The 27,544-nt window shown below is 36.3% G+C and overlaps 1 protein-coding gene across 1 annotated transcript in view; it reads left to right on the forward strand.

Annotated features, from left to right (window-relative positions):
• LOC150081006 (venom factor-like) overlaps positions 1-27,544 on the forward strand; it is a 785,003-nt gene that overhangs the window by 101,746 nt on the left and 655,713 nt on the right. The window contains exons 7-8 of the mRNA XM_090382066.1: positions 9,123-9,207; positions 18,545-18,647. Coding sequence (XP_090238192.1) covers positions 9,123-9,207; positions 18,545-18,647 — 188 coding nt within the window. The remainder of the gene's footprint in view (positions 1-9,122; positions 9,208-18,544; positions 18,648-27,544) is intronic.

Consider the following 27,544-nt stretch of genomic DNA (forward strand, 5'->3'; position numbering starts at 1 on the left):
ACATAAAAGACACACTTGACAGGGGAAAGCTACCTCGTTGCACACATAAAAGTGACACAAATCAGAGGCTGGACAAAGAAGCGTGGATGGACCACATCAGCAGATTCTCCAGCATATATCCTGAGTCTCAAGTCAGGGAGTTTGAGTGGGATCAATTAGTTGACAATGAGATGGAGTCTATTCCTATCACTAAAGAAGCACTAATACAGAGTATTAACTCCCTCAGGCTAACTAACACAGCTGGAGTTGATGGAGTCCCCTACTTCATGGTAAAGTGTCTTAGTCCTTACCTAATTGAACCACTCCAAGCAATTTATAGCTCTATCCTTGCTTGCCGAGTTTTCCCTGAGAGCTGGAATAAGTACGCTGTAATTCCAATGCCAAAAATTACAAAGCCTAACCTTGTGGAGCACTATAGGCCAATATCTACTGCATCTACCCTGTTAAAAGTACTGGAGAAAGCTCTGTTGCCAAAGTTGTCGAATCAGATACTAGCTGGGCAGCCTCAACAAATTCATTATTCAATGACTGCAAGATCAACAATAACTAACCTCCTCACAGTTCAGGCCACGATACTAAATGCTTTCCAAGCCAGAAAGGAAATTGCAATAATTTATGCCGATATAAAAGCAGCATTCGATAGTCTGGATGTACATGCCTTACTTCATCTGCTCCAACACGCCTTCCAAATAAAAGGAAATTTGCTGAAGTTCCTACAGGCTCTACTTACTTGTCGGTCCATTTATTACCGCACAGATAATCAGATCCTCCAACGCCAACTCCATGCAGGAGTTCCACAGGGTGGAGTTTTATCAGGACTCCTCTTTACCGCCATGATGATCCCGTTCTGCAACGGTAGGGATGATGTATGCACTTATGCAGATGATATTAAGATCCTAACACCTATCCAACCGTCCATGGACAATAGGGCATTATGTGAGCAGATTAATTATAAGCTTCTGAACTTATTCGTGTACTTGGACAAATTTGGCTTGGTCCTAAATCCGCAGAAGACCGTAATCATGGTGTACTCGCTCAAAAAATCGCCTACGCTCGTACACCCGAAACTTCATGGCAAACCTATCCCAGTTGTTGAGATGCATAGAGATCTCGGAGTAACATTTGATACGAAACTCACGTTCAACTCTCATGTTGACCTGACTGTAAAGAAAATGAACTACTTACGTTGGGCAACAAAACAGCACCTCTTGCACGTGAAACAGACTGCAACAACCGCACGATATTTAAGAACCACAGTGTATTCAGCCATTTTGTATGGCGCTGAATTGTGGGCGTCAGCCACCCCTACCCACATTAGGAGAATATATGCAAGTGAATTCTGGCTGCTGAAGTGGGCAAACCATAAGCACCACCTCCCACAACAGTTAAGGACCACGAAGCTCTCTGAACAGCTTAAGCTGCAGCGTTTACCAGACATCATTGCCTGGAAACGATTGATAACCACAATCAAAATGATGATTGGCACGATATCATCACCATGCTTCTGGCAGCTTTGTGAGTGGCACATCCCGCCATCTGCATTAAGAGGTACAAAATCCTTGAGAATGAAGACCAACAGACTGAAGATGGCCGACAGGTTTATACCCGCCAGTGCATTAGAATCAATTCAGTGCCTAACACATATCGGAATTGACCTACTAAAGCTCATAGAAGACCCGAATTATAGGAAACAAACCGCAGTGTGGCTCGCTGAGGCTACTGTTGCCTAGTAGTTGTGTGAATTTCTGTCAAGAACTGTGTACGCAATTGAATAATGTATATCTCGCACAAGTTGATCAGTGGATGTGATGTTAAGATGAACTTTTGTATTACAATTGCCAGGACTCTAGACAGAAATGTAGTGAAGGGTAATGCAATTTATATGTCATCTTTTCATGTATATTTATTGTATATTTGTTGCCCTTTCTTGTATATTTTAGACATTCTTTTATTCACATTTTATGGTAATCCCCTGGCATTGTCTGCCGTGAAGGGAATTTGTCGCTTACCAATGTACTCATATATTTTAAATTTGGTAGGACAAATAAAGATTTATTTATTTATGGAAAAGTACCTGGGGATAATTGTGCAGGCAGAATTACTACACTGACAGTGGTAGAGAACGAAAAGGACCTGGGGATAATTGTGCCGGCAGATATGAAGTTTTCTGACCAGTGCAGGTGGTCTGCAAGAGTAGCTCATAGTGTCTTGTCAATGATATACAGGAATTTTTGTAGCAGAGATAAGGAGGTGATTATCCCCTTATATAAGGCAATGGTCAGGCCACACCTTGAGTACTGTATATAGGTCTGGAGGCCTCATTTTAAGAAGGATGTTGAGCTGTTGGAACAAGAAGGGCTACAAGATTAGTGAATGGAACAAAGGGTTGCTCTTATGAAGAAAGGCTTAAATTTTGCAAATTACAGTGTCTGGAGACTAGGCACCTGCAAGGTTATATGATTGAAGTGTATAAAGCCTTGAATGGTTCAGGCATGTGCAATGCTAATGGAATTTTTCCTCTTGCTCAGAATAATCATTTGAGAGGGCATAAATTCAAATTGAGGAAAGACAGATGTAGGATAGATGTGTGGAAGTTTGTCTTTAGCCAGTGGGTGGTTGGTTGGTAGAACAGACTTCCATCCTTTGTTGTAGAAGTTGATAGCCTTAAAAAAACTTGGAACGAACGGAAGGGTGAAATGGGAGCCTGTTTTTTTTTTTTTTTTTTTTTTTCTTGGCTGATGCTGCATAAGTTTGCTTCCTTGCATCATATGCCTCTGCTAATGCTAATACTAATGACTGTTTTCTGCATCATCATGATAGAGAAGTAATAAGTGAAAGCAGTACTCTTGATACGATTATCAGTAGTGATGCTTTTTTGCATTAAGAATCCTCAAATAAAGAAACCACTAGATAACAGTGATTATAAAATGGTATTGATTATAATGAATTATAGATGACGGTGATTATACTGAAAATTCCAAATGGGAAGCATTCAGCGAAGCCGTCATATAAGATGCTAAACGTTTTGAAGCAACTAAGAGATTTTGTTCAATGCTTAAACTTAAACAGGTGTCAGATGAACTTACGTGACTAGTGGCAGAGAAGGAATATGCAAGGGATGATTTTATAAATTATCAGGGGATAGATACAGAAACCTGCAGTCAGTATAAACTAGTCTGCAATCATGTCACTAAGGTTATTAGGCCATCTAAAGTCAGATTACGAGAAGTCCTTATTTGAAAATGTAAATTAGATAGTATGAATCAGAGCTGTGCTACTCAATATGTTCTACGTTGATAATAATATTAGTAAAATAATAAGAGGAGTATACCTCAATATAGTGCGTAGAACCCTTCCGTATGATACCCTCCAGAAATTAAAACGGAAAAAACGAAAAAATCAGCAAACTTACCGGTACATTAGAGTAAAAAATAAATAATTAAATAATCAATTTAACACAATACAAATCAATTTAAAACAATTAAAAATCAAATTAACGCAATTAAAAGAATCAAACGAAAATATTCAAAACGATTTTCCTTCCTGAAGCTGACAGCGCTTTTCGACCGTATGTCGTGATCACAGGAATGAAAATTACCCAATCGGGTTAAACCTGTTACTTAAATAGAGATTATTTGTCTTCGCGCATGCGCGTAAAGGTCCACGAATCGGAGATCAAATATGGCCGCCGAACATTAACAGAATTGCAGAAACCGTTGAAATTAAATTACACGAGAATTCTGTTAATGTTCGGCGGCCATATTTGATCTCCGATTCGTGGACCTTTACGTGCATGCGCGAAGACAAATAATCTCTATTTAAGTAACAGGTTTAACCCGATTCGGTAATTTTCATTCCTGTGATCACGACATACGGTCGAAAAGCGTTGTCAGCTTCAGGAAGGAAAATCGTTTTGAATATTTTCGTTTGATTCTTTTAATTGCGTTAATTTGATTTTTAATTGTTTTAAATTGATTTGTATTGTGTTAAATTGATTATTTAATTATTTATTTTTTACTCTAATGTACCGGTAAGTTTGCCGATTTTTTCGTTTTTTCCGTTTTAATTTCTGGAGGGTATCATACGGAAGGGTTCTACGCACTATATTGAGGTATACTCCTCTTATTATTTTACTAATAATTGAAAATGTAAAGAAAAGTAACGAAGAATTTTTTGTTATATGAAGGAAAAGGTTGACCCCTACATTGGTCCACTAGATATGAATGGCATAACTGTTGATGATCCGGTTAAAGTTGTTGACAAACTGAATAAATATTTTGCATATGTCCACATTCGTGTGTGAAGATGATTTTAGGGATGAGAATACCATAAGTATACCAAGTTATAACTGCAAGCTAAAATGAATTTGTTATAACTGAGAAGAAAGTGAAAGAGAAATTGTTGAAGTTAAAAGCAAATAAGACACATAGGCTGATGGAATCTATCCAATTATATTAAAGAAACAGAAAAGGAAGTAAGCACAACTTTGGCCATAACTATGAGAGTATCCTTGGATTCAGGGTTGAGGTTCTACAGATTGGTGATGCATAATTCTCTTCTATTCACAAAGGTAGATCAAAGGGCAAAGTAAGTAATTACAGTTGATTTCTTAATTTCTGTTACAAGAAAATAATGGAAGCATGATTAAAGTATCATTGCAGGATCATTTTGACAGGAATGTATTTATATGGCAATTGCAGCATGGATTTGTTTCGGGGAGATTATGTGTGATTGATATTATTAGCTACTATGATGCAGTAACTAAGGAAGTGGATGCCAAAAGTAATATTCACATCATATACTTAGATTTCATTAACCTTTAGACACCGTTCCGTATGAAAGGATGATTCAGTGGCAGTAGAATGTTTGTCAATGGGCACTGCTCTTCCTGGACTAATGTTATTAGTGTAATATTATTAGTTTGTCCCTCAGTTTTCAGTGCTGGTTGGGGTTCTGCAGATTTCTGGCCTTCTTACTGTTTCTAGTATATATTAGTGGTATCAATGACCAAGCATATAAAGCTTATTATATAAGTTTGCAGGTGATAAAAATGTTAGCAGGGTGTTTAATGATAAAAATCAAAGCATACTACTACAACAAGACCTATAAAAATTAAGCAGATGTGCTGAGATGGAGTAGTTGAAGTCTATCATTTATAAATGCAAGGTACTACTTATGGGCAGAAATAAATCCCAGAATGACATACAGTTGGGTGGTACCATGCTGAAGACGATGCTGTTGGAGGATGAAAATGGCTTAAGGGTAATTATAGTCTAACATGAAGATCTCTGAGCACTGCAGAAAGGCTACTAGGATAGCTTATGAGATTCTCTCAGTGATAGGAATTTTGGTAACAAAGGACAAGGAGGTGATTATTACATTTTAGAAAGCAATGGTTAGATCACACCTCAAGTACTGTGTACAGATCTGGAAGCCTTATTTTAAGAAGGATGTGAATCTGTTTGAATGGTTGAAGAGAAGAGCAACAAGATTAGTGAAGGACTTAAATAGTACTTTTATTTTTATCTAGAAAGACTTTAATTAAAAAATTTCAGTACTTTAAGTTAGGCATCTGTGAGGAGACATTATTGAAGTGTTAAAAACTTAATCCATTTAAAACTTTAAATGGATTGAGTAAACTAAATATTGATGGCATCTCTACTCTTTCTCAGACAGCGTCTGAGAAAGAGTAGAGACATGTGTTTACATGTGTTTTAGCACATGTAAAGGGACATAAACTGAAATTGAAGAAGTTGGGTTGTGGGATTGATATGCAAAAATTTACTTCCAGCTGGAGAGTTAATTGTTGGTACAAAATACTATCTGGTGTTGTGGAAGTGGGTAGTTTGAATAAATTGAGGATTATATGAACTGTTAGAAGCTATGTATAAAACATATGAGGGGGTATCAAAAAGTTCGTACCCTTACCTAGAAATAACACATCTGGTGAGTATGGGCTTGGCATACCCAGGGTCTTGAGCTGGATATCATTATTCTTCTCTCTCTTGGTGATTCCTTTCTACTTCTCTCTCTCTCTCTCTCTCTCTCTCTCTCTCTCTCTCTCTCTCTCTCTCTCTCTCAGTGTAATAGGGAAATTTTTTTTTGGCCAGTGCAGCATAAGCCTCAGGCTTCCTTGCACCATATGGCTATTAATAATAATAATAATAATAATAGCCCTAGAAAGGTGAAACTTCACAGGAACTTTAATCCTTTTCTATGTACTCTCCATGTATAATAACACATTTCTCCCATTTATGGTGAAGTTGTTTAATGCCTTGATCATAGAAGTCAGCACTTTTTTTTCTTGAAACCACGATTCACTTCATTGATGACTTCCTGAGACAAATCAAAGTGGCATCCACACAATGGTTTCTTCATTTCTCGAAACAAGAAGTCTGACAGTGCTAGATCAGGAGAATAGGGTGGGTTCACCCTAAAAAAGTACTGAACATCTGCATTACACAAATCCAATAGCTGGTGAGAACACTGCATTCGACATTGCTTCTGCAAAGGTGTCAGCAATCTTGGAACTTATCATACGGAGACATTATACATGTGCAGATGGTCATGTAAAATAATCTGTGCAGGTAGCACAGTGGCACTGTCATCGTCCTCCCCATGCTGGGTGGAAAAGGCTCGGGTTTGAATCTCGTCGATGACGCGAGGAACTTTAATGGGCATTTTTCACTCCATGGCTGAGTTAGTCGATCTCGGGCATAGATAGCAAGGTTCCCTGCTCCTCCATAAACTGAGTTTCATCCAGCAAAACAGACAAATCGACTGTAGAACACATGCATTTAGCAGACATACGATGCACAGCACGGCAAATGAATTTAATTATTTGGGTGGCCTAAAAATATTAGTTTGGTTTTGGTCATGTAAAATGCTGTGGGCAGACTCATAACTAATTCCCACTGCATTTGCGATGAAATGAATTGTCACATCTGTCACTCAGCACAAGCTGTCTCCTTTTCTTGGCTCATCAAAGACGCTTGTACGACCGCACTGGAACTCCCGTTTCCACTTTTTTATAGTGTCATAGGATGGACAATTCTGCCCATACACACTTTCATTTATTTGTCAATTTCCTATAAATAAAAAAATAAACAAAATAAAAAGCTCTCTTGCCCTGCAAATGCAGGAACTTGATCACTGCTCGATACTCCACTTTGTCAACCATAGCGTCCGTCCTCAGATTCTGGGCTCCACGTCTGCTGTGTGATCATCTATGGGAATGGAATTTCACATGTTAGTTATTGAATATGTAGACAACTTATATTAAAAACGAGATTTTCCTACTGATGTTTTATCTAGGTCAGGGTATGAACTTTTTGATACCCTCTCGTATGTCAGCTTTTTTTTGGCTAATGCTGTATAAGCTTGCTTCTTTGCATAATTTGCTGCTACTAATACTTATCAATTGATAAATAAGTGGAAGCAGAGGATCCTATTGCATTTAGAAAAAAAAAAGTTTTTTGCAGATTTTTTTAGATTGCTGTGTGTTGATAAAAATCAAATTTAAATATTTTGATTTTAACATTTTAATTTAAAATCAAGTTACTGTTTTTTATAAAGTACTGGTTTGATTTTTTTGGCAGTTTCTCTTGCATTGGGCAATGAAATCAAAATAAAAACAAATTAATATTTAAAAGCATTTATACACAGTTTTAATTTCCACAAAGTTTCAAAATTACATGTAGAAACTCACTACATCTTGGAAAACTTACTATCTTGAACCCCATACTTGTTCCGCAAGTTCACTGCTGAAAGTGTTGAAATGGAAGTATATGCATTAAGATGCATATATGTCTTACCACTTTTCCTGTGGTCTGTCTATGAAAAATATGAATAGCCATGTAAAACTTCATTTGAATAGCAGTATCAAATTTTAATTGCATATGTGATAATGCATATAGTATTTTCTTCTTTTGTGATTTAAGAGCAGTTGGCTTGTACCTATTAAAAAAAAAAAAAAAAAAAGGCTTTGGGTAATGGGAACCATAATGCAATACCGTATAAAGTTCTTATGACAACTGTCTTACTGGTTAGAGTGCAAGCCAGTAAATAAAAAAATAAACAATATTAATAAGTAGTAAAATAAATTTATAAGGCAATTTCTAAAACACAAAATTGATAAAAGCTAATAAAATAAAATACATAAAACTGATAAAATTAGATTAGATTTTGAAGCAGTACGTTTCTTTATCAACTCTCATAAGTTATTTGAGTATTCTTTAAATTGCATGGAATATATGTACAAGTAAAACATGTTATGTACTTAAAGGTGTAACAGGGTGGACAAGGCTGCTTAATGAAGAAGAAAAAAAGTACGAAGAAGTGCTATGCTGTGGATGCTGTAATTGATGGGTATCCAACATTCAGTAAATACTGTGCTGCTAGTTTGTAGCACATTGATTCTAAAAATAGTGGTTCTGTAATAGGATGAATGTGGGATTCATATTGTGACCCAATGTGTTTATATGGAATATATCAAGCCATGATTAAAGTTCGAAGTTATGTACTCTATTGATAATCTTGACATTCTGAGGATTAAGATGACTGTATTGTTCTCAGCAGTTTTATTCAGAATGAGCAAAGTTAGTGATATGAATAGTACCCTTATTCTCAATGATGTGATCACTGAACCTTCTACAAGATATTTGTATTTGTTAACTGTAGGGGAGGGTGGTGTTGAGTAGAGTAGAATTAAAATAAGTATATTGGCTGTTCATTCTTGATTTTCATATACCAACCTTTTGTTTACATAGCTTCATTGCCCCTTCCTGGCTCTGCACTGCAACGAAAGTAGTGTTATATATCTACAACACTTTCCAACTGTTAGTATAATCAGTGTTTTGTGCAGGTCTCTGCATGCAGCAGCATGCTGTAAAGTAGAATAGTCTTTTATTTTCATAAAATGGAAATTTTTCCAATTATACTGATGTAAGTTACTAATTGTAAATCTGAAATTAAACCATTATATATTTTTTGTGTTATGAAAATATTTAAAAAAAAAAGTAAAAAAGAAAAATTTATTTCTTTGTTTTTTTTCTATTTGTTAAGCATCATTAATATCCATGCTTAGATTAAGAATTTGCTTGAATTTATTTATCTTTTAACAGTTTTGCCACTATTCTCAGTCAATGTATCAGCACCTTTTGTAATATTGCCCAGTCACAATGAAATTTCAGGCTCTGTAAAAGCAAAGTAAGTCCTAGGTATATTATATTTGATACATATGAGAAGCATACATGGAGTATTAGTATAATTTTTTTATTTATATTTGTTTACTCCAGTAATGTGTTAATAAACAGTGTTATTGTTTTTACTGAGGACTGGGAGTAGATAAGTTTGATCTGCTGAGATTTCAGGTGAGTTTGCATGTACAGAGAATGGACAAAATAATGGAAACACGTTGATATGAAGGTAATAGTTTTTGTTCTGGCTGTGTGATGTATTTATGAATATTCAATGATGATTTTATTTATTTTATTTTTTTATTCTTGTATGTAATACTGTGAAGGAAAGATGATAAAAATTGATGTTTGTTTTAGAAGTTTGTTTGTTTGTTATTTTGATTTTTAGGAGCATTAGCAACTAAGGCCATATTGCTCCGGGAATATGTGGTGGTCATTCCCTGACCTTTTCTGCATCCTCCGTATTTGGTGGTGATGGGCTCGAAACCCGGTCTAATCAAGAAGCATGTGCTACACACTGCTGCTCCTTCCCACCTGGCTACGGAGGTGCCTTATTTTAGAAGTGATATAAAAAGGTACATGAAGAAAATGACAGACTGGTCTGAATCCCAAAGAGGTCAAATTGTTGGTGCATGTTTAGTAGGGGCACCAGTAACTAAAATTGCTAATTTGTTTAATGTATCCATAGCAACTATATCGAAAGTAATGTCCACATTTACCAAGTATGGGAAAACAAAATCTGATAGGATGAATGGTGGCAGAAAATTGAAGCTGAATGAAAGAGAAAACCAGACACTGAAAAGGATTGTAGCCAGAAAATGCAAAACTATTGCCTCAGAAATAAATGCATAACTTGACGTGAGTTTTAGCAATCCTGATTCTAGCAAAACAGTTCATAAAGCTAAATTTATGGCAGAGCTGATATTGCTAAGCTACTTGTTACTCATGGTAATGCTATAAAATGGATGCAATAGTGTAAGGAGCATAAAAACTGGACATTTGATGATTGGAAACATGTCATATTTTCAAACACATCACCATTCACACTTTTTCCAACATCAGGGGGGAGTTTTAAGTTTGGTGAATGCCAAAGGAAGCATATCGCTCTGACTGTCTTCTTGCTAACTGTCAAACATGGAGGAGGAGGATTGACAATGACTCAGACAGCAATATCTTGGTATTCTTTAGGTCTTATCATTACCTCGAACAGGCAAATTACTGCCACTGATTACCTTGATATTCTGAGTGATGAGGTTCATCTCATGGTGCAAACATTTTTTCCCACAAAGGATGACATCTTTCAAGATGGTAAGATTCCAATATGTACAGCCACATGTGTTCAGCCTTGGTTTAAGGAACTTGAAATTGAGGATAAGCATCTCCCATGGCTTGCATAATCACCAGACTTAAATGTTATTGAGACACTGTGGGTATATTTGGAGAGGAGAAGTGAGAAGCAGATTTCCTTCACCTTCATCACTGAAGGAGCTCGAAACATTGCTTTTTGAAGAATAGTTCAGTGTTCCTCTTAAGACAGTTTAAGATTTATTTGAATCTATTCACATAGAGTACAAGCTGTTTTAAAAGCAAAAACAGTGGCCTGACACCATATTAGTGCATACCTGTAACTCTTTTCACAGGTGTTTCCATTACTTTGTCTGCCGACCGGGCTAGCCGGGTGGGTAAAGTGCCTGCCTGGCAACCTAAAGATTGCGGGTTCGAATCCTGCCTCGGGCTTGGATCATAGTACTGCAAAAACCTTGGGAGGTGCATTATGGCCACAGAAGCTGATGTGGCAACAACTACCAAAAAAAAAAAAAAAAAATTATTTTGTCTGTTTGTCCCCCTTGTGTGTGTGTGTGTGTGTGTGTGTGTGTGTGTGTGTGTGTGTGTGTGTGTGTGTGTGTGTGTGTGTGTGTGTGTACGTGCATGTTATAATTAATAATAAATAATAATAAGTTGTAGTGAAAAATCACAATGGCTAAAAAATAATAATATATTGTGCTGGATTTGGATTATGGATCTGGAACACTGCTAGTAATAGCAGAAATACCCAGCAACCATAATTAGCATTAGCATTAGTAGAGGCATATGATGCAAGAAAGCAAGCTTATTCAGCATCAGCCAAAAAAAAAAAAAAAAAAAAAAACAACCACTACTCCCATTTCACCCCTCCGTTCGTTCTAAATACCTGTCCAGCTGAGCCTTAAATTTATTTAGGCTATCAACTTCAACAACAAGCGATGGGAGTCTATTCCACAAACCAACTGCCCGCTGGCTCAAGGCAAATTTCCGCACATAATGAAATATAGATAGATTTCCGCACATAATGAAATATAGATAGATAGAATTTGATAAGTGTGCTGACCTGTTAGGTGTAGTTACAATGGAAAAAATTTTAAAAATGTGCCTGAAAAATAAAAGCAGTTTACATAAAATTAAACAAAAATATACAAATGGTACTTAATGCTATAGATCAGGAGTGGCCAACTTAATTTGTAATGCGATCTACTTTTTTTCTTCAAAATGTGCCGTGATCTACCATCTCAAAAATTTCATTGCACAAGGTGCACAAATCGAGAAATGATTGTATATTTAAAATTCGTCATGATCGACTGAAATTAAATCCGCGATCGACTCGTTGGCCAACCCTGCTATAGCTCCTAAGATTTTAACTGTAAGAAAACTATAAGACCAAAAAGAAAATAAATAAAAAAAAAAAAAATTTTTTTTAATTTATTCCTTTTCTTTTTGGTCTCTGTTGGGTTGGCTATGATATATATGTCAGATCACTTTTTCTGTCTGCTACGTATATGTCATAACAGAAACAGAGGCCTTGCTTCTTGCTGTATTTCCTTTGGTTTTGGCTGCCGGCCCTTAATGACATAGTTAAAATCTTAGGATCTATAGCATTAAGTACCATTTGTTTATTTTTGTTTAATTTTATTTAATTTTATGTAATTTTCTTTTATTTTTCAGGCACATTTTTAAAATTTTTTCCATTGTAACTACACCTGACAGGTTCGCACCCCTACTCATACTTAACAAATTCTGTTTATCTATATTTCATTATGTTTGCTAAGTATTTCTGCTATTACTAGCAGTGTTCCAGATCCATAATCCAAATCCAGCACAATATATTATTATTTTTTCGTTCTTTTTTTAGTTATTGTGATTTTTCACTACAACTTGTTATTAGTATTAATTATATAATGCACACACATGCATGCACACACACACACACACATGAGGGGAGAGGCAGTCAGACAAAGTAATGGAAACACCTATGGAAAGAGTTATGGGTATGCTAATATGGTGTCAGGTCGCTGTTTTTGCTTTTAAAACAGAGTGCATTATCAAGAATTTGAAACTGCACTACCAGAGGCACATCCTGAAAACAATTATACTGAGAATAGAAACCAACCAACCTATAGATTCTGTTATAGATTTGTGGATGTACATATCAGAGTTGGCAAAAGTGTGGAGTCAAGATGTGATGGAAAATGATTAAGAATTTTTTCTAAAATGGCAATTAACAGCGATGAGAGGGATGAACTGCTACAAGTCATTGAGCAATCTTGGGAAGAACTCCAAGTGAGAGGTTTGATCAGTGAAGAAATTGTTCTTGAAGAATTTTTAGAAGTTGATAATGATGTCGTAGTAGCTGAATATCCGAGTGACTCCAACATTTTGGAGAGTATTCAAAGAACTAGTGACAATGTCGACGATGAGTTGGATGAAAATGAGGGCAATATTAAACCTTCCAAACATGAAATGTTGGCAGCATTTGAAACTTTACATCAAGGCCTTCAGTGTGGAGAAAATGTGCCAGAAAATATATTTAAGTGGTTAAACAAATGCGAACATTTTTATGAATGATGTACAGTAAAATCCAGTGTACAACAAAAAATAACCAAATATTTTATGAAATAATTCTTAAAAGTGTACTAATATATTGTGCTCATCATGTAAGCAGTCATTTCTTAATACATGTGTATTAATAAATTAATTGTTTTAAAATGTTAGAAAATTTATTCATTTCCACTTATTTCTGATTTATTTCCTATATTTTGCTGTATTTCTGAATTTTGAATTACAGTACAGTGGGTCCCCAAAATCCGATGGTAATTCGTATTACCATCAATTTGACTTGAACAAAGTCAAAATGTGCCTCAAGAGATTGAACTCTGGGGGGTGTTAGAGTGGTACACAAGCAAAGGCTTCAGCTTAAAATCTTGAGGCATTGGCACCCAACAGGAGAGTGAGCCTATCTTTCATAGGCTTATGCCCAGGTAAACTAGCCTCATCCTTAGTGATGCATGTTCTCCTGGGCATACACTTCCAGAAGAGGCCAGTATCATCAACATTAAAAACCTGCTGGGGATGATAACCCTCCTGATCAAGAAACTCTTGGAATTCAATTTTAAAGGTCTCAGCTGTTTTTTATTATTTTTTTTTAATCAGCACTGGATGCTTCCCCATGCCTTTCAACACTGATATACATCCTTTTTTTGAAACGCTCGAAACAGCCTTTGCTGGCTTTAGTTTCAAAGTGCGCAGCACTGCCACTGGAGCTTTAAGTTTCAGATCATCATAGATCTGAAACAATCACACGAGTGATGCTCCGTGTGCCACGCATCTGAAAATTTTCATCTATGTATCATTCCAGCTATATCAGAAAGCCATCGGTACCTGCAAATGTCATCGGTCCTTAAAATAAATGATCGTATGAAAGGTATATCAGTTCCTGAGAATATCGGATGTTGATGTCATCGTAAGTCGAGGCCCACTGTATTTTTCATTGTTGAAAAGGTCATATTTCTTTATAACCAAATTTCCGTATAACGAATTTTTTCAAGAGTGAACGATCGATTTTGTTATATGGAGGGCCAACTGTAATTTACAGACCAGAAGATTGTGAAGAGTATTACAAGAGTCTTAAAACCCAGTATCAAATCTCCAATCTCTAACTCCAGACCTTTGAATTTGGAAGCTCTCACTTAATCCCTAAGCCACACAGGAGCTGATAGCATTAGAACCGCAACAGCGATGAAGAGAAAGGCAAACCCTTTCCTCAAGTTTTCTCAGAGTTTTCTGAATATGGGTCTGTATTAGTTAAGAACTAATTTGTAACTGTGTACTTATCCAGTAACCTGTAACTTATCCAGTATGAGTTATGGGTTACAGGATGCAGTTAAAAGGAAATCATAGCATGGATTTAAGGGGAATGCCAATCTCATTAGCTACTGTGATGCTGTAACAAAGGAACTGGATGAAAAAAATAATTTTGACATCATATATTTAGATATGAGAAAACCTTTTGATACTTTTCCACATAAAATACTTCTGTACAAATTGGAGCAGAGTGGCATTAGTAGCAAGATACTTCTATAAATAAAGGAATTGAGTGGCAGAAGAGAGATGACAGTTATCAACAGGCACTGTTTTTCTTGTACTAATGTTATTAGTAATGTCTCTCAGGGTTCAGTATTGGGACCCTTACTGTTAACAGTATTCATTATCGTTATTGATGAATGCATCTCAAGCTTACTGTGTATGTAAGTTTGCAGATGTCCTTTTAATCCTGCAATTATCCAACCTATAAAGGTTTGTAAGTTGGATAATTGCAGGAATAAAAGATGTACTACTGCAATACGACCTAGAACAATTAAGCACATGGGCTAAGAAGAAGCAATTGAGATTTATCATTGATAAATGTAGGGTACTTACTACCTTTGGATAAGTAATCCCAGAATAATACTAATTGGGTTGTACCACACTCAAGGTGGCTGAAACTTAAGGGTAATTGTAGAGGTTGACATGAAGTTCTCTGAGCAGTGTAGTCAGGCTGTTAGGACATCTCTTTGGGTTCTTTCAATGATATACATGAATTTTACTAGTAGGGTGAGGATGTGATTATCCCATATAGCATACAGGTTTGGAAGCCTCTTTTTAAGAATGATGATTTCATTCTTAAAAAGAATGCACCCATTCCAACAGATCCACATCCTTAAAAAGAGGATGTGGATCTGTTGGAATGGGTGCAGAGAAGAGCAACAAAGAGCAAAAAATACCCTTTTATGTTCTTCAATTGTGAAGGACATAAAGGGGTATTTTTTACCATGAAGGACTTCAATTCTGCAAATTGTAATGCTTGGAAACTAGGCACCTGCAAGGAGATCCAGTTAAAGTGTTTAAGGCTGATGGCATCCTTGCTCTTTATTGGACAATGCATCTAAGGAGTTATGAACTGAAACTGAAAAGGAAGTTGGTTGCAGAACAGATATTCTAAAATTTGCTTTCAGCCAGAGAGCTGATTGTTGGAACAAGCTTCTATCTGGTGTTATGGAAGTGGGTATTTTGAATAAATTTAAGGAAGGCTTAGCAAATTATTAGATGTGATGATAGGTAGTTTTTTTTTTTTTTTTGTCTAATGCTGTTTAAGCATGCTTTCCTGCATCATTTTCTACTACTAAAACTAATATCAAATATTATTTTAATTAAGTTTTTAAGAATTGTTTGTTTTTATTTGTGAATTGGCTTTTATTTTTAGGATTGTATTTCATAGGGTAGCCTTTTCAAAGTAATTAACCTGACCTCTATTTATGCTTATTGCCATATTTTTTATATTCAGGTGTCTTGCAAATACATGAAGCTAGATTCTGATTTCTTGGTTAAGTAAAGTATGCAAGATAATTATTTAATTTATCTTTTAATAAAGTATAAATAATGAAAGATATATTAGAGCAATGTATTTCATGTAAGGCTGATTTACACACACAGAGAGAGAGAGAGAGAGAGAGAGAGAGAGAGAGAGAGAAAATTATAATGAAGGAAATTATCTCATTTTTGGAAGTAACATGGCTGTATAAAGGATTCCTTACACTTCTTCATATTCAGCAGTGTATGTGCTCTTGAACAAATAATATCTAAATGGCCAGTAAAAGTGTTTCCCATTTCTCCCATTCCAAAATCTTGAGTGAATTCCATAATTTCTTTAATAATTCAACAGTATGAGCATATGGCCAGAGGATTTACTTCTTTAAGTTTTGATGTTATTTAAGTTTTACTATTTTGAAGACTAAATGTACAAGGCATAATATGTTATGCGTGAAATTAACTATATAATATCGGTGTAAATACACCATAGTTTACCCATGAATTTAACTACATAAGTAGTGTAACAGCATTGTTTGATTTTATCTCATATTGTGGCTACCTTCACAACAAGATACCAGGTATTGTACTAGTTCAAATAAATAATGCTTCTCTAGTAGAGGAGACTACTGTTATTTATTCTCAGTGGGTGCCACCACCCAGACCTGTTTTGGAGCTTGTTGGCTCACTCATCAGTGGGTGGGCATGCAATCATGGTTGCAAAGTTAATTCCACAATATGAGTGATGCAGAATGGTGAAGATAATGATAATATTTTGAAGACTAAATGCACAAGGCATAATATGTTATGGGTGAAATTAACTATATAATATCAGTGTAAATACCCCATAGTTTACCCATAAATTTAACTACATAAGTAGTGTAACGGTGTTATTTATTCGAAGTAGTGCAAACCTGGTATCTCGTGAAGGTAGGCACAATATGAGATAAAATGAAAAAATGCTGTTCCCCTACTTATGTAATTAAATTTATGGGTAAACTATGGTGTATTTACACCGACCTTGGATTAAAATCTCAACAACAGTTTTTCTCAGGTTCCTACAAGGATTTTCTTATTGACTGGCCATTATATATTGTAATTAACTATATAATATCGGTGTAAATACACCATAGTTAACCCATATATTTGAGCTACGATTGTAGCGTAGAACGCATCGTTTTAAATGTATCTCATAATGTGGTTGTCTTCACAACAAGATAGCTACTATTGAATTACTTCAAATAAATAACGCTTCTCTAGTAGAGAAGACTACTGTTATTTATTTTCAGCAGTACCACCACCCAGACGATCGTTTCGAAGCTTTTTGGCTTCGTCATCAGTGGGCGGGCAGGTACCCAGGTAATACAACAAGCCATCTCAGTTGCGAAGTTATATCCACATTATGAGAGATGCCAGAAGGGTGTGGTGGTAATGTATTTGGAAAATTAAATGCACTAGGCATAATCCTTATGGGTTTTGATAATTAACTATATAATATCGGTGTAAATACACCATAGTTAACCCATATATTTGAGCTACGATTGTAGCGTAGAACGCATCGTTTTAAATGTATCTCATAATGTGGTTGTCTTCACAACAAGATAGCTACTATTGAATTACTTCAAATAAATAACGCTTCTCTAGTAGAGAAGACTACTGTTATTTATTTTCAGCAGTACCACCACCCAGACGATCGTTTCGAAGCTTTTTGGCTTCGTCATCAGTGGGCGGGCAGGTACCCAGGTAATACAACAAGCCATCTCAGTTGCGAAGTTATATCCACATTATGTGTATCTCATAATGTGGTTGTGAAGACAACCACGTTATGAGATACATTTAAAACGATGCGTTCTACGCTACAATCGTAGCTCAAATATATGGGTTAACTATGGTGTATTTACACCGATATTATATAGTTAATTATCAAAACCCATAAGGATTATGCCTAGTGCATTTAATTTTCCAAATACATTACCACCACACCCTTCTGGCATCTCTCATAATGTGGATATAACTTCGCAACTGAGATGGCTTGTTGTATTACCTGGGTACCTGCCCGCCCACTGATGACGAAGCCAAAAAGCTTCGAAACGATCGTCTGGGTGGTGGTACTGCTGAAAATAAATAACAGTAGTCTTGTCTACTAGAGAAGCGTTATTTATTTGAAGTAATTCAATAGTAGCTATCTTGTTGTGAAGACAACCACAGTATGAGATACATTTAAAACGATGCGTTCTACGCTACAATCGTAGCTCAAATATATGGGTTAACTATGGTGTATTTACACCGATATTATATAGTTAATTATCAAAACCCATAAGGATTATGCCTAGTGCATTTAATTTTCCAAATTGTAATTAACGTACATTGGCCAGTAAGATGTCCATTGATGACTGTGTATATCATGAGCACACATAAAAGAAAAAGTGATTGGACTTAAATTTTCTTGAAAAATACTTTCTTAATGCTACTGCTTTGCAGCATTTTTATTGGTTTAGTTAAAATAATTTTTGAGAAATCTAGAAGATTCCATTGATTATCCTGTATTATTATGCATACTTATTTTATGAATAAATTTTTTACTAGCAGAAACTCATGTTAGTACCATTATTTAAAATGATTCTACTGCATGACATCCTTCACTACAAGTGTCCCTCTGTTTCTATTTACCTTACTTATTCTTCTTTTAGATATGTTTATGGAAAACCAGTGGTGGGAACAGTATCATTTCGATTTGGAGTGAGGGATCAGGTTGGAAATATAGTGTATGTTGGCATCACAGAAGATAAAAAGGTGAGAAATCTAGTACACATTTTTGGACATAGGTTTAAATTTCTTGTTTATTTTAAAATTCATTATTGGAATATTTTTTTATCATTGTTTTGTTATTTATGTTGCACTGTTTTTATATATTGTAGGTACACAAAAACAATGTAATTTTATATGCACATATAAAATTACATTGTTTCTGTGTAGTAAAAGCATAATATAAAGTATATACAATAGACTTTCAGAAAAACAGCACCTTTGGGGATTCAAGGTCTGTTATTTCGATTTTTCTGTTATCTAGAAAGTTTTATTTTTAATATATTTAATGCAGAAATAATGAGGCTAGATAAGAAATAGAGAGATTAAGAATGTCATTTTATTAACTGCACATAAAAAACATAAACATGTTGATGATCCAATGTTATATTCTGCCATTAATATACTTCTGCTTACACCTCATTCTATTTTCTTTATTATACCAAGTTTAGTCTGTGTGGGTAGCACAGTGGTATCGTCACCCTCCTCCCCAACACTGGACGGAAAAGGCCTGGGTTCAAATCCCATTGACGACGCGAGGAACTTTAATGGGCTTTTTTCTGTCTGTGGCTGAGTTAGTTGGTCTCAGGCATAGATAGCAAGGTTTTTCTCCCAGAAACTCTTGGTGTTTTGTCCAGAAAAACAGGCAAATTGACCACAGAATACATGTAATTTACAGAAACATGTACACATGGGTATATGAATTAACTTTCCGGGTGACCCTAATGTAATAGTTTGGATTATATTTAGTTTGTGACTAAGCTTTAATGTTGTTCCTCTTTTCTTCTCTGTATGAGGTTTATTAACTTTAGGATCTATTTAATTTTAAATAAATGTAAAACAGTGGTATAACCATGATATCAGTATAGAATTCACTTTCAAAATGGCAAACATAAACAAATATACAGTAATCATGTGACTTGCCGTTTTCTTTTTTCGACACTGCAAGATATCTGCACTGTATGTAAACCTCCGATCTCCACGTGGTGTTAGCTTGAATGTTCCATTATTTAGGGTGCCGTTATTTCGACAATCTACTGTATAATATAGTAACGTATAATAAATAGGTAGTTAAGTAGTGGCTTCTAAGATGTTTCTTTGATGCAAGAAGTGCTACTCCTGGAGAAATATAGGCTAAAACAATTCATATCCCAAAATAATAATAGTATAATGTTAGCCTTATAGTGCAAGGAAGTGACAGGCTTTTTCTGTACAGTCAAAAAAAAAATAATAATAAATAATAATAAATGAAAAATAATAAATATTTTAAAAAATTAAAAATGAAAAATAAATGAAACTCTATGTGGGATTTCCTCCTCATGTAGGTAACTATACATCTGGTCTTTAAAATTTATCCAAGCTGTCAGCCTTACTCATGGTGCTAATTTACTCCAGTAATTAACAACTTGCTTGCTGAAAGAAAATATCCTACAATCCTATCTAAATTTCTTTTCTTGTAGTTTAAATTTGTGGATCCTACTTCTTGAATTATTTTTAACTATGAAAATTTCACCTTCATTCATTTTATTATCCCATCTTAGAGCTTTATAGAACTCAATTTATAGGACACTAATATCAGGCTTAATATCTGAGTTTCACAGATGATACAAAGGTTGGTTGGATGGTTAATGACATAATCAAGGTAAGCACTGCAACAAGGTCTAGAAAACTTAGTCCAGTTGTCTGAGAAATGGCAGTTGAAGTTTCATCATCATCCTATCAGTTAATAGATCTAGTGGCCTGTTACGGTCTCAAGCCATCTCTTTGTTGGCCTTCCTGGCATCCTTCTTCCTCTAGGGATGTATTTGAGAATCTGATGAGATATCCTGGTTTTATCTATTCTTTTTACTTGTAGCCATTTCTATCTATACTTTTGAATGTTTTCAGTTGTGGGTGTTATTTCTAGTCTGTTTAGCATGCCCTTGTTTTTTATGTGGTGTAACAACATAAATCCTGCAGTTTTTTTCATAAATTTAACTTCAGCTGAAGTGTTTCAGCATTTATCTTGTTTTTTGATGGGCCAGGCTTCATTTCCGTATATGAGTATTGATTTGGCTAATGTCTTGTATACTTTTTTTATGGTGTGTCTCTGCACTTTTGTTGGGTTAAAATATTGGGTTATTCTAAGTACTCTGTTATAGGGTTGAATTTTGTTATTAATATATATATATATATTTTTTTTTTCATAAGTCAGGTAGTGTCCAAGATATTTAAAGAAATTTATTTGTTCGAGAATTGTATTACCACACAAATTTTGCTTTGGATAGGATCCTTTCCTTGAAAAGCCATTATTTTTGTTTTTGTAGTTCATATTTCCAGTTAAATATTTTCTTGGTAAGATTTAGATGGGCGCCTCCGTAGCCAGGTGGGAAGGAGCAGCAGTGCGTAGCACACGCTTCTTGATTAGACCGGGGTTCGAGCCCGTCACCACCAAATACGGAGGATGCGGAAAGGTCAGGGAATGACCACCGCATATCCCGGAGCAATATGGCCTTAGTTGCTAATGCTCCTAAAAACCAAATAACAAACAAACAAGATTTAGATGGTGTATTCAGTATTGTAACTCGTCTTCATTATTGGCCAGAAATACTTGGTCATCAGCATATAGTAAAATATTAAAGTGATTACCATTTTGTAATGTAATACTTCCATAGATTGTCAGTCTTCAATGTCTGACAATGGCATCGATATATGTTGAAAAGAACTGGAGATGGGGGGAACCTGGTCGGATGCCAGTATTTATTGGTTTCCAGTTTGATATTTCTGTTCCCGATTTAATTGCAATTGAGTTCTGTCTATATGTATTATAGATTGCAAATATTATTTGATTGGGAGTTTCGTCATCAGCTAGTATTTTTAAAAGTTTATTTCTTTTCACATGGTCAAAGGCTTTTTTATAATCAATGCATGCTGTGCTTATTTGTCTGCTAAACTCCTTGTGGTTTTTAATTACTAATTTCAGAGTAAAAAATCCACCTGTGCAAGATCTACCTTTCCTAAATCTGTATTGTTCTTCTGTTTTATCCCTATAGTACCTCTCTAGTTTTTTTTTGTTATTTTTGCAAATATTTTAGCGACTATTAAGGAGACTTATTTCTCTGTGATTTTCACAGTCTTTGCGATTGTCTTTTTTATATATTGGAATGATTATGGCTTTCTGCCAAGATTCTGGTTGGGCTATGTGCTATATTCAGTTCAGGAGTTCTGTAAGTCTTAATTTTAAAGTATCGTCAGCATATTTGAACAACTCTATGTTCATGCCATCTTCTCCTGTGATTTTTTTTGTTCTTAAAACTTGATAATACTTCATTTAATTCTTGTATGGAAATTTCTTCTTATAAGTTATTTTTTGATTTTGGAATTTCTAATTGTTTCATACTATGTGTCCAAAGGTTCTGAAAGTATTGCAGCCATGTAGATTTATCTATCACATTAATTCTTATATTTTCTCCTGTCTCCTGATTTTTTTTTTTTTATGAAAACCCCAAACATGAGAGGTATTAGAATCTATAGTACTTAGTACCGTGCTTGGGTTGGAGGTTGAGAAGATGAAAGAAGATATTTGTTGACATTAGACTTGAACTTCTGTAGACTGTAATTTTCAGGAAATACGTATGAAGGAAGGTTGTTCCAGAAAATGGCAATTTGAATAAACGAGGAAGATGAAAAGTTGGTTCTGTGAGTTTGAAATTGGACAGTAAATGGATGTTGTCTGGTGGCGGCACATGTTTGGACTGATTGAAAGAGAGAGAGCAGGAATTATAGAAGCCAATTCAAAAGAACAGGGCCCATGGAAGTATCTGTAGAAAAGGCGTGTAAGCAGAAACAGTACATCTATGAGACAGCGAGTGGAGAGACTCTGTTAGAGAGGAGTCATTAATTAACCTAATTGTCCTCTTCTGAATGGAATCTAGAAGCCTGAGAGAGGTTTTGGGGGCACCACCCCAGATTTGCAAACAATATTCCATGGTAGGGGGGATTTATGATTTGTACAAAGTGAACAGCTGTTTGAAAGAAAAGTAACATCGAGAGCGAAAGAGAAAACCAAGTTTTTTGGATGCGGAGGAAGCAGTATTTGTAATGTTCTTGTGCCAAGAGAGATTAGAAGTCAGGGTAATCCTCAAAAGAGATATATCATTTTGCCTAGAAATTAAGAGTGTCATCAAAGATAAGCATAGGAGCAGAAGAATCCTTTTTGCGAGATATAAGACAAGACTAAGTTTTAGAAGGATTGAAATCAACTAAGTTGTCTTTGCCTCACTGGAGAATTACCTGGAGATCGGTATTTAAGGAATTGGTAACGGATATTTGAGAAGTTGAAACTGATTGAGCAGCATAAGGTTTCTCAAAATGGAAAGTGGGATGCAATGTGCTATTATCAGCAAAACTATGGATAGGATTTCCAGTCAATGGAAGAAGGTCACTAATATACAACACGAAAAGAGTGGGGGAAAGAACTGAACCTTGGGGGACACCAGCATTAGTGGAGAAGTTAGAAGACAAAGAGCCATCTACCATCACCCTCAGTGAGCGATCTGAGAGAAAACTGGATAACCAATTACAAAAAACAGTTGGCAAACCATAAGATGGAAGCTTGTTTAGAAGACCTTTATGCCAAACATGATCGAAAGTCTTTGAGGTGTCAAGAGCAACTGCTTGTGTTTTACCGAACCTTTCCATTGAATTTGTCCATAAATGGGTAACATAAGCCAGAATATCACCAATGGATTGACATTAACGGAATCCATACTGGTGATTGTTGATCGGATGAAGGTTTCTAGGTAGTTTAAGAGTGGGCGGTTAATTGATTTCTCTCATTTCTTTAGAAAGAGTAGAAGTAATTGGAATGGGACGATAATTGCATGGGAGGGATTTGTCACTCTTTTTAGGTTGATATTGGCTGGAAAAAGAGCAAATTTCCAAGCAGAAGGAAAATCACCTTTGGAATAAGAAAGTGAAAAAAGGTGGCAAAGAACAGGAGTAAGTTCAGGAGCACAGGTTTTAAGAACAAGTGGAGAAGTACCATCAGGATGTGGAGCTTTCTTAGCATCAAGATTCGTCAAAATCCTTCTGACATCCTTTTGAAGGAAGACCACAGGAGGCATTGAATGAAGCGTGTTGGGAATGGTGGGAGGTGTTTTACCAAGATCATTAATACATGAGTTGGAAGAATAATGGGATGCTAGCAGGTCAGCTTTATCCTTGGCTGAAGTGACAACAGAAATGACAACGTCTGGTTTTGACAGAGGTGGGAGCAGAGATGGGAGCAGAGATGGGCAAAAGTTGCGGCCAATAGCTTTGGGAAGAGACCAGAATGCTTGGCTACCATTAGGGCAAGGAGCAAGTTTTCTACTCTTAGCCTGTTCAAAATCTAGTTTGGACTGATTAATAGCTACTTAACAATTGTTGCAACTTTGGTGTAGGCAGAAAAAGAAACTGAAGAATTGGAAACAAGCCAATTATGATATGCAACGTTCTTCTCTTGAGCAGCCTTAGCACATTTATTAGAAAACCAAGGTTTAGATAAAGGCTGAGATTTTAGAGTGGGTGTGGAATAAAGGATTCCAGTCCTAGAAGAATAATTTCATTGATACCATCTGAACAAACGTTGACATCAGAAGTTTTGAAACAGTAATCCGACCAAGAAAAAGAAGAAAAGAAATCTCGCAGGTCATTCTATTTTGCATTCTTGTAATCCCAAACAACACCAGGTGGGGAATGGCCATGGGATAAAGGCCCCATTGGAGACGAGACAATCACCAAGTTCTGATCTGAGGTGCCTAAAGGACCACTCACTTTGACCATGTACTTAGAATGGTTATTTGTGAGAAAAAGATCAAGAGTGTTGGCTGTATGGTTAGGATTGTTTGGTATTTTGATAGTTATATGAACAATCTGTGAAGGTCATTAGTAATTGCAGAAGTCAGCATCTCGACCAGCTGAGTCAATATGACTAGAAAACAGAAGTCAGCTGGAGTTGTAAACATTAAAATCGCCAAGGAAAATTACCTGACTGTTAGGAAAGTTGGACTTGAGAAAGTCAAGTTGCAAAGAGAGGAAGTTATTGTTATTGTTATTTTCGTTTTTTTTAGGAGCATTAGTGACTAAGGCCATATTGCTCCGGGGATATGCGATGGTCATTCCCTGACCTTTCTGCATCCTACGTATTTGGTGGTCACAGGCTCGAACCTCGGTCTCATCAAGAAGCGTGTGCCGTAGCACACGCTTCTTGATTAGACGCACTGCTGCGCCTGCCCACCTGGCTACGGTTGCGCCGTCAAAGAGGAAGCCAAAGAGCTCCAAGTGATTAGTGGAGTTCGGAGAATGGTAGAGACATCCGAATTTGACAGAATGAGGTAGAGAGATTTTAAGCCAGAGAAGATGGAAAAGAATTTGTTGGCACTAATGATATCAAGATTAGGAGACCGGCAGAATTGCTTAACAAGCACAGGTCACTGTTGAAAAAAAGCCGTGAAATGGGGTTGAATTTGAAAGTGTCTGCAATTCTGCCCATACACGATAGGAGGGAGTATATGATGAGAGCCTTGTCGATCAATTCGGCCCTGGAAAGATTGTGCAAGGCTCAAGGGGGTAGAATTTTTTTCAGCCTGGACTGTACTTGTTAACAGGAGAGATTGCTTCTACAGGGATGGGATACACTTAAATAGAAAGGGTGCAAGAATATTTGCTGATGCTATCAAGGCAGTGTTAGGTGGGTCGGAAAACTGCTAGCTTGGGGGGAGACAAAGACGAATAGATTAACAGTAGCCACTGGCAGAGGTGAAAGAGATTCTTGCACTGCTTCTATTGGAATGAGCAGAGGCTTGAAAAACAAGATGCAGGATATTTCAGAGACTGTTGGGAGTCATTGCGGTACAAGTAAACAGATGGGTTGTGTTAGGGTAGCTAAGAATAGAAACAGGTGCATGTATAGTTGCATTTACACCAATGCTAGGTGTTTAGTAAATAAATTTGATGAATTTGAGGTATTGTTCAAAACATCAAAGGCAGATATTGTTGGGATATCAGAGACGTGGTGTCACACAGATATAAGGAATGCAGAACTGGAATTTGGGGAGTACAACGTCTACAGAAAGGATAGACTGGATAGGAAGGGAGGAGGGGTTATGCTATTAGTTAAGAAATACATAAAATCCAAGGAAGTGAAGCCAGTGGACATCACTGGACAGTGCAGTGTTGAGTCAGTTTGGTGTCACATAAGCATTGAGAGATCAAAATTGAGAGTAGGAGTGTGCTATAGGCCTAATGACTCTGATGAGTATAATAAAAAACTGTACAGGGAAATAGAGTGGGCCAGTAAATCAGAGAGTCTTATGATGGGAGATTTTAATTTCCCAGATATTTACTGGAATTTGGGGGCTGGTCTCTCACACACTAGCATGGCTTTTGTGGATTTATTGGATGATTGTTTCCTACATCAGCATGTTCGGGAGGCAACTAGAGGGAGGAATACTCTTGATTTGATTATCAGTAGTGATTCTTCATGCAATAGGAATCTACAGATAAATGAACCACTAGGTGGCAGTGATCACAGTGTGCTGAAGTGGGATTTACTCAAAGAGGTAACTACCATTAAAGGTAAAGGGAAGGGTTATTGCTTTCGTAAAGGCGACTACGATGGACTGAGACAGTATTTAAATTCTATACAGTGGGACCAACTGATGATGTTACCAACAGCAAATGCAAAATGGGAAGCATTCAAAGAACTTATCTTGGAAGCTACTATGCTTTACATACCAACTAAGAAATATTGTTCAAGGTTTAGGCCTAAATGGATGTCAGATGAACTAATGAGGCATATGGCAGAGAAGAAACATGCATGGGTTACATACAAATTAACACATGACACAGAAGCCTATGATAGATACAAGTCGATCTGTAACCAAGTTACCAAGGAGGTTAGGCAGGCGAAGGCAGATTACGAGAAATCTTTGGCAAGGGATGCAAAGAAAAACAGCAAAGAGTTCTTTACTTATGTAAACTCTAGAAGGAAGGGGATGAATCAGATTGGTCCACTTGATATCAGTGGGTCAACTGTTGATGATCCTGTTCAGGTAGCTAACAAACTAAATGAATATTTTGCATCGACATTCACACATGAGGAGTTATTTAGCGAGGGGAATGCCAGAGGTGTATTCAACTCTAGCAGTAAGCTAGAGAATCTTGTAATAACTGAGAGTAAAGTGGAGGAGAAATTGTTGAAGATAAACACAAGAAAGGCACCCGTGGTGGATGGGATCTATCCAGTTATATTAAAGGAGGCAGCAGAGGAAGTAAGCAAACCCTTAGCCATAATTATGAGAGCTTCCTTGGACTCAGTGGAGGTACCCACAGACTGGAGATGTGCAAATGTGACCCCAATTCACAAAGGAGTATCAAAGGCTGACACAAGTAATTATAGACCTGTGAGTTTAACTTCTGTTCCAGGAAAATTAATGAAGGCACTGGTTAAAGAAGCACTGCAGGATCATTTAGACAAGACTTTAGTTATAGCTCGGACACAGCATGGTTTTGATAAGGGGAAGTCTTGCCTGATCAATTTGATTGGATACTATGATGCAGTCACAAAGGAACTGGATGCAGGGAATAACTTTGATATTATATACTTGGATCTTAGAAAGGCTTTTGATACTGTTGCACATGGAAGCCTGCTGCACAAATTGAAGCAGTGTGGCATTGGAGGCAAATTGCTGCTGAGAAGTTTGCAGATGATACAAAGGAAGGCAGGGTTGTCAAGGACACTACTGACACTATGCTGCTGCAACAGGATCTGGAAAGGTTGAGCAGATGGGCTGAGAGGTGGCAAATGAAGTTTAACATTGACAAATGTAAAGTACTACACATGAGAAACAGTAACCCCAGAG

This window comes from Mastigoproctus giganteus, chromosome 9 (assembly GCF_048544385.1).
Source record: "Mastigoproctus giganteus isolate SK-2022 chromosome 9, ASM4854438v1, whole genome shotgun sequence".
Classification (NCBI taxonomy): domain Eukaryota; kingdom Metazoa; phylum Arthropoda; class Arachnida; order Uropygi; family Thelyphonidae; genus Mastigoproctus; species Mastigoproctus giganteus.